The 9,237-nt window shown below is 29.9% G+C and overlaps 1 protein-coding gene and 1 pseudogene across 1 annotated transcript; both read left to right on the forward strand.

Moving 5' to 3' along the window:
* Positions 1–6,304: 6,304 nt before the first annotated feature.
* Positions 6,305–7,387, forward strand: LOC131642940 (glutathione S-transferase T2-like; annotated as a pseudogene).
* A 266-nt stretch (positions 7,388–7,653) lies between these two features.
* LOC131642938 (uncharacterized) lies at positions 7,654–8,604 on the forward strand. Its single transcript, XM_058913100.1, has 2 exons — positions 7,654–8,311; positions 8,387–8,604. The coding sequence occupies exons 1-2, from the start codon at positions 7,654–7,656 to the stop codon at positions 8,602–8,604; spliced, it is 876 nt and encodes a 291-aa protein (XP_058769083.1).
* The last annotated feature ends 633 nt before the right edge of the window (positions 8,605–9,237 follow it).

Raw genomic sequence — 9,237 nt, forward strand, 5'->3', positions numbered from 1 at the left:
CACAACAATTAGTTGGAAAGTAACACTTCAGAAGGTTAATGCTTTATCAACCACTGAGGCGGAGTATATTGCTCTCACTGAAGCTGTGAAAGAAGCATTGTGGCTTGAAGGTTTTGTGAAGGAGCTGAAACTTCAAGAGGAAGGTATCACGGTTAAATGTGATAGTCAAAGTGCAATACACCTGTCGAAGAATTCAGCCTATCATGAGCGAACTAAGCACATTGATGTGAGGCTGCATTTCGTTAGAGAAGTAATAGAGCGTGGAGAAGTCCAAGTGCTGAAGGTTTCGACTGAGGACAATGCTGCTGATATGATCACCAAGACATTACCGAGTTTCAAGTTTTTCCATTGTATGTAGTTGATAAAGTTGCATGAAGAAAACTAGTTTGTTCCCTTGACATTGTAGAGTTAAGTCCAAGGTAGAGATTTGTGAGATATTGGATCGAACTCTAGTATGGTCGAAGGGTAGTTTCTTGGTTCGACAGGATTAAGTATGAAGTCGAAGGTTGTTCACATGCTGGTGTCGAAGATGCTAGGGTTGTAAGCATGTTAAATTAGGTTTTGTGTTTAAACCTTAATTTGTTCAGTTAACTTGTTTATTAAGTTGGCTTGTGTAATGATCCTTGTGGAAAAATTCTATTAGTTAGTATGTTAGGTTTTATTATAAATAGCATACTAGTCTCTCATCATTGCAACACAGCAAATCCTAATTTAGGGTGAGAGAGGTTATTTGATATTCTTGTAAACTTGTAATCTTGTTTTCTAAGAGAAAGTAAAAGAATAGCAGTTATAACCAATTCTTGTGTTCTTCTTCTTCCTTATCCTTTATTTTAACCTTGATTTATACTTTGTTATTGGCATTGAATTCACAACAATAGTAAAGTGATGTGGCATTAAATACGACTATTTGATTGGACGAGGGTATCGGTACCCAACTAAACTCAAGGATACCGGTACCCAACTAAACTCATATGGCAGGGGGTATAAGGCATTTAACCTTATAATGAAACATTTATATCTGTTGCAACGATGAGAAACTGTTAATGTAGCTGTGAAACCGTTGCTATAGCCATTGAATAAGTCATATAACTACGAGTCAACCAGAATGGATTTAAAATTAGCAACGACTATTAAGCGTTGCAATAACCCCTAGAAAATAGTTCTCTAAAATATAACAATTGCAAGTGTTTTAAGCTAAGAATGGAGAGAAGTCGTTGTTGTTGGAAACTAAAATAAAAGGTTCTCTAAAGAAACTTAAAATGATGGTTATATACAAGGTGTTGCCATTTGGTATGAAAATCGTTGCGAAAGGCTAAGACAATGCCTTGGTTTTTCCCGGCCTTGAAGCCATTCTCATTGACTTAGGCAATGATTTTTTTCAGGTTTTACAATGGTTTTCTTTTCTTTCCACATCGCATGTTAGCATATTCGATATCAAACATGATTCCATGAAATTCAGCTTAAAGGAGGTGCAAAATCCAATATTAACTAAGAAAGCTCCTAAATTTTCCTAAACCATCATTGAATATTCCACAAGAAGTTGATATTCTTGAATTTCTTCTTGAAGCTCCATCGGTATTGCAGTTGATCCAATTATGACTAGGAAAATGCCGAAAAAAAACTAGTATGTTTCTAGGCGTCGGACGAAATTAACATTTGATATAAAAAAATTTAATAAATTGTGATTTCGTTTTTGATCAAAATACATGTGATATGAAATAGATATCATACAAATCTATTACTTAACACGGAGAATGTCTCATTTAAAGTTAGTTTATCATTTTGAAACCTGATATTTTTTCTTGTGTCAAGTTTTACAAGAAAGTATTATGATGGGAATCATGATTACATTCTAAATTTGAAAGCATCAACTGCTAATAAATTTAAATAGAAATTCGAAATTAATTTTATTAATGTTCATGTCAAACATTTGTCCCTCCAAATTATAATTCGTAATAATGTAGATGTTAATTCTAAAGTTTGAACATTGTCTCTCGCTATAAAGTCATTAGGTAGAACTAAAATTAAATTTAAACAAAATATCAAATATTTTAATCACTTGTTTGTTTTCATTACGCGAAAAAGCTTCTTGTTGTATAAACATATCCTAGTTTAACCCATTAATTTTAAATTTAACCCTTCAATGATTCAATAGGTGTTGACAATCTAATATTTGTCACAATCAACTAAATGGTAGCTATAAATTTCTTTTATTATTATTTTATAATATATATTAGCTTATAAAATTCTTTCATCTTTGGTATATATATATATATATATATATATATATATATATATATATATATATATATATATATATATATATATATATATATATATATATATATATATTGTGTAATGCTAACTATATATATCAAAGGATTTTTAATCATAATATACTCCTATTTTATCAAATATGAAAACCAAATATTTGATCTCCATGTTCTTTTATTGTGCACTATTTATGATATTTGTTGCGGCAATCGAGTCGTTTAAAGATGAGAAACAATGTATATATATAAATTGAAGTGCAATTTATGTCATCATTTATTATAGTGAAAACAATTATTTGAATCCCAAAATGTGCAAGACATTTTCCCTATACTTCATAAACATATAAATAATGAAAACACATCCATAGTGTCTTTTTTGTTTGCACTTATTGACCAATGAAAACATATTCTCATACTAAATTTACTAGTTAAATATTTAGGTGTCAAAATTTTTGTTTATGCTTTAAGATATTTATTAAGTATGTTGTGTTGATTTGCAGTTGGTGAAGCAAAAGAATTTCAAATTGAAACTGTGCTACTTTATAAGAGACCATGGATATATTGGCGTGACGATCCAGAAACACCTCAGGAGTATAAAGGAGAAAAAAAAGGTGAACATGAGTCTAGTGGAGCAGGTGCACAAGGAGAGAGTGAGCAAAATGGAGTTGTAAAAGACAAAAGAATTGAACTAGATGGATAACATGATGATGATGATGATGATAATAATAATAATATAAAAGCATTGACCATGTTTTTTTTCCATGTTTGATCTATAATATAAGATTGACATTTTTCCTAAATAAATATTATTATTTAGATATCCTTAGATTCTACCACTCTTAACCCAATCAAACCAATCTTATCACGTTTAAAATTTTATCTATAATATGTTTTTTATTTTAACCCCTTCTATGTATGTTATGTTTCATTTAGAATTTTAACTGTTATAAAATATAAGAATTATATTTTTACAAGAAAAATGGTAGTCATAAAAATGGGAAGACTTTAGAGAATACAAACCACAAATCTTTCAGATAATTAATAATATAATAATGGTCAAATTATCATTTAATAAATGCAAATTCTCAATATAGTTTTTTAAGTTTCAATTTCAATTTTTAATAGTTTAGATCTTAAATGCAATTAAATTATAACAACTATAATAAAGGTTAAAATATCATTTAATATTATAATTATAATTTATTACTTATTTATTTTAATGTGATATGTTTATAACATATATTGGTCCTTAGGTTTTTAATACTACAAATTAGTTTTGTTTTAATCATTTATACAAATTTAAAATTAGAGATTCTTTTTTCGAAATAAAATATATTTTTTTAATGTTTTAGATTTTTATGAGAAAATTAATAAGAATATGAAACACGTTTAAATTAAAAACATTATCATCTACTTTAAAAAGCTTGGCCTCAATTAATGAACCAATTTATAAATTATAAATGGTGCCTACATTAAAATATTAAATTATAAAATTTAACATTTTTTAATCTTCTAAGTTATAAAAATACTAAAACAAAATAAAAATTTTAAACTAATTTTTTTATAATTTAGAAGTTAAAAAATTATTTTATCATAAATTAAAAGTAAGTGTTACTTTAGTTTTTAATGTATATTGTTGATCCAATTTTTTCAAAATGACATTCTTTTTAAATACGGGAAAAGATGTATCTTGAATATAAACATTTTTATAAACGAAAAAAATCTACTTTTGATGCAAATATTTTTATAAAGGGAAAAAATTATTGTTGATACAAATATTTTTAAATTAATCTATTTTTGCTGCAAATATTTTTATAAAAGGGAATAAATTACAAATATTTTTATAAACGGGAAAAAGTAAAAGTCTGATGTTGATACAATTGATTTTATAAACCGGAATAAATTACAAATATTTGTATAAACGGGAATAGTCAACTATTGATACAATTGATTTAATAAACGGGAATACGTTTCATATATTTTTATAAACGAAAATAAGTCTATTGTTGGTACAAATATTTTTATAAACGGGAATAAGCTACAAATATTTTTATAAACAAAAAAAGTCTATTGTTGATACAATTTATTTTATAAACGAAAAAAGACTATTGTTGATACAATTATTTTTATAAACGAAAATAAATATCAAATAACTTTATAAACGGGAAAAGTCTACTATTAATACAATTATATTTATAAACGTGAATAAGTTAAAAATATTTTTATAAATGCGAAAAAGTATATTGGTGATACAATTATTTTTATAATCGGAAACAAGTTACAAATATTTTAATAAACAAGTAAAATCTACTAATTATTTTTATAAAATTATTTTACCCAGCGTTGGATCAAATAAGTGTTTTTATAAACGGGTTCTAAGTATTTTTATATTGGATCAAATAAGTATAGTGTTGTTATATTAATTTAATCGATGCATAAAGGTTGCTACATATTTTTTGTTTATATTTGTGATTATGTGAATGTTTATAACCTGTAAAACAAATTTAAAAACTGACAAATGACATATTGCGACGTGTAATTATTGTTTTAGTTAAAGAGCTAAAATTTGGATGTATTATTAGCTCTTAGAACGTACTACATGTTTAATTTTTATTCCAATAGTCATTCAATTAATATGTGTATTGTTTAAATATATACAGAATAACTTTATAAGATAGATCTTATCCACGTAATATTAAATCCAAATGGTCCCGTGCGATAGCACGGGTATCCCGCTAGTAATAATATAAAAGCATTGACCATGTTTTTTTTCCATGTTTGATCTATAATATAAGATTGACATTTTTCCTAAATAAATATTATTATTTAGATATCCTTAGATTCTACCACTTTTAACCCAATCAAACCAATCTTATCACGTTTAAAATTTTATCTATAGTATGTTTTTTATTTTAACCCCTTCTATGTATGTTATGTTTCATTTAGAATTTTAACTGTTATAAAATATAAGCATTATATTTTTACAAGAAAAATGGTAGTCATAAAAATATTTTCACACATTAGTAAGTAGGTGCGACACAATTTCAACCTAAGATAAGTTCATTATCTTTGCCTTTCACCTTTCATTTGCTTGATCCTTAGGCCATCTCCAACTAGAGCTGTCAAAATGGGCTCGGCCCATCGGGCCGGCCCATAAACTCTACAATTTAGTACGGGTCGGGCCGCAAAGTACCTTAAAAAAACACGACCCTGTCTTTTTGGGCCAGCCCACCGGGCCTATGTTTTTTGTGGGCTGGGCCGGGCCAAGCGAGCTTCGGGCTGGCCCATTAGAAAAAGATTTTGGTAAATTTTGGGAAAAAAAAGATTGATATGAGATATGATTTCATAAATGTGTTTTCAAGTCATAAAGAAAAGTTAAAGAGGATCAAGATGTATTTTCAAGATGATGTGATCAAAGAAATTATTGTGAGATGGAGAGAAAATTTGATAACTATTGGTGATAATATTAAGTTACTTTATACTTTTACAAGGATGATTTTGTGGTATATATATATATATATATATAATATTGAAGTACGGGTCGGGCTGGCCCATCGGGCCGCACGGGCCTTTGAAATATGGTCGGGCTCATTTTATGTGGCCCATTAAACAATTGGGCTGGGCCGGGCCATCCCCATTAAAACATGTTGGCCCACCGGGCCGAAGCGGGCCGGGCCGGCCCATTTGACAGCTCTATCTCCAACAGTAAGTTTTTACCGTTTCATACGCTAGCTGGAAGAAAATTTTGGAAATTGAACTGCGCCAACTATGCAAACGTTATAGTACAAAGCAACGGTACTTTCCAATAAAATAATAATATAACTTAAAGCTGTTGTTCTTCAACGGCTCTTTTTCTTTTTAAATTTTTTTTTATAATTTATTTGGTTATAAATAGAAGCATATGTTAGTCAAATTTTATCTCATAGTATTTTATTTTTTCTCTCACAATTTCTTCTTATTAGCCTTCAATTGATCATATATTTTACCAAATTTTTCATCTTCTTAGTTCAAATTAATATTGTTAAGGGCAAATGGACCCTAATCAATATAATTTTCAACAATCTATGTTCCATCTCATGCAAAATCAGCAAAATTATAATCCGCAAAATTATCAATTTCCCCCACCGCCAATAAACTCTACCGTATTTTTTTCGCCACCAAACAACCCAAATATTTATTTTAGACCACAGATAAATACTCATGGGGTGAATTTTTCTCATGATGAACCCGAAACACCAAATGAGTTTATGTCTGAACGCCAAGTTCCACAATTTTCAACTCAAGTTGGTATTGAAAATACTACAATTGAAAAAGAACAAAGGCATTCTGTTAAAAAAAAAACCTCGAGAGATATTCACAGGGGAAGAGGATACACTTCTTATGCAATCATGGCTCAATGTTTCAAAGGATCCAATTGTGGGAGTTGATCAAAAAATTGATAGCTTTTGGTTAAGAATCACCGATAATTATAACCAATATCGTGGGCAGTCACGAGAAAAGCTACAAGGCCAATTAAAATCTCGATGGCATCGAATAAATGGTTGTGTTCAAAATTTTGCTGGGTGTTACAAACAAGCTGTTCATGGAAAAAAAGTGGGGCATCAGAGAAAGATATCTTAATCAATGCGCATGCTTTTTATGAACAAGATGAAGGTGCACCATTCAATCTTGAGTATGCATGGTGGCTTTTAAAAGTTGAACCTAAATGGATGGGAGCATTCACTGAAAATTCTTCAAAGAGAACAAAGAATTCTGCTAGTGGTTCATACACGGCATCGCTAAACTCAGAGACACCTTCAAGTTATGAGTTAAACTCATCATCTCCAATGGAGCGTCCAATGGTACAAAAGGCGGCAGAACGAAAAGGTAAGGCAAAGTAAAATGCAAATGCATTTGAACCTCCTTCTAGTGTTATTTCCGATACAAGGAATAAAAGAATGGAAGTAATGGAAAATCTAGCACGACTTAAGGAGGAAGAAAACAAATTAGTCAAGGAAAAGATTGAGTTTGAAGCAATGCAATTCATAATGTCAGACACTTCTAAGATGAATGATAGTCAACGTGAATTTCATGAAAAACGTTGTAATAACCTAAAAGAAAAATATGGATGGTAATAATATGCAATGTTCTAGTATTTATTATATTTAAATATTATGTAGTACTTGTTATGTATCAACGACTATTGTAACAAGATGCAATGTTCTAGTATTTTTTATATTTAAATATTATTCAAACTAGCCGTTATTCAAACTAGCCGTTATTCAAACTAGCCTTATATATACTTTCATTATTTTCTCACTCTTCTATCGTTTTTCTATCACACTTCTATCATCATTCTCTCACTCTTCTATCATTTTTCTATCACCCTTATCTCACTTCAATGGATTCAAACAATTCAAACGACCTCAACAAACTTTTTTGGGAGGTGATTGAAGAAGAACTTATGGACAACACAAATGAAGAACTATTGTTGTCAATGCTCGAGAAGGAACGTCAATCTAGAAGTTCATCAAGGCGAAAAAGAAGATCAGTGATAGATCGGAATCGTGAAGAAGAGCATATACGATTATTCAACGACTACTTCTCAAAAAATCCAGTATACACGGATGCCCAATTCCGTAGAAGGTTCAGAATGCATAGGCATTTGTTTCTTCGAATTGTAGAAGCCCTTGGAAATCATGATGAATATTTTCAAATGAGGGTCGACGCAACTTGTAAAATGGGTCTTTCACCATTGCAAAAGTGCACTTCTGCTATTCGTATGTTGGCATATGGATCTTCCGCTAACATTGTAGACAAATATGTTCTAATTGGTGAAAGCATTGCAATTGAGTGCTTAGAGAGATTTGTAAGGGACGTGAATGAGGTATTTGGGGCCGAGTATTTAAGAAGGCCTAATAACAATGATGTTGAACATCTTTTACAAATAGGGGAGTCACGTAGATTTCCAGGCATGCTAGGTTCCATTGATTGTATGCATTGGGAATGGAAGAATTGTCTTGTTGCATGGAAAGGACAATTTTGCCGAAGTGATCATGGTAAACCTAAGATCATGCTTGAAGCAGTGGCATCACAAGACTTATGGATTTGACATGCATTTTTTGGTATTGTAGGTTCAAATAATGACATTAATGTGCTAAACCAATCCAATGTGTTTAACGATATTTTGGAAGGACGTACTGCTACTGTGCAATATACAATCAATGGGACTCCATATAACATGGGGTATTATTTAGCAGATGGTATATATCCTGAGTGGGATACATTTGTCAAGACCATTTCAATGCCGCAGGGAGAAAAGAGAAAACTATTTGCTCAACATCAAGAATAAGCTAGAAAGGATGTGGAGCGGGCATTTGGCGTGCTCCAATCTCGATTTGCAATTACACGTGGCCCAGCGCGTGCATGGCATATGGAAACCCTCAAGCATACCATATATGCTTGCATCATATTGCACAATATGATTGTTGAAGACGAACGACACACATATGAAGGTGAATTTGATTACTCTTATGATAATGTAGATGACACCTACTCTACAACGGAAACATTTAACGGTCCTCATCCGAATCTTGCAACAAAACTACAAAGAAGAGCAATTCTTTGTGAAAAACAAGTTCATCGCAAACTTCAAGGAGATCTAATCGAGCATATTTGGGAAAGTTTTGGACATGAGGATGATGTAAATTAAATTTGTGTAATTCTATTATGTTATTTATTTTTATTGTTTTTAATTATATTTCATGTATTTGAGATTAATTTTAATTATCATTTTAAATTTTATGTTTAATTATCATTTTAATTATATGTTGTTAATTTATTTTATATTAATTTCATTATCATTTATTTGAGATTAATTTTAATTATCATTTTAATTATATGTCATTTATTTATTTTATATTAATTTAAATTTAAATAATTTAAATTATTATTTTAAATTAAATAAAATTTAATATGAATAAAA

The sequence above is a fragment of the Vicia villosa genome, unplaced genomic scaffold, assembly GCF_029867415.1.
Source record: "Vicia villosa cultivar HV-30 ecotype Madison, WI unplaced genomic scaffold, Vvil1.0 ctg.006148F_1_1, whole genome shotgun sequence".
In the NCBI taxonomy this organism is placed as follows: domain Eukaryota; kingdom Viridiplantae; phylum Streptophyta; class Magnoliopsida; order Fabales; family Fabaceae; genus Vicia; species Vicia villosa.

Excerpts from the sequence above, each read along its gene's own strand:
- LOC131642938 (XM_058913100.1), top strand. The coding sequence starts at position 7,654 with ATGGATTCAAACAATTCAAACGACCTCAACAAACTTTTTTGGGAGGTG. Across the intron at positions 8,312-8,386 it reads ATTTTGCCGAAGTGATCATG|GTTCAAATAATGACATTAAT; the intron begins GTAAACCTAAGA and ends TTGGTATTGTAG.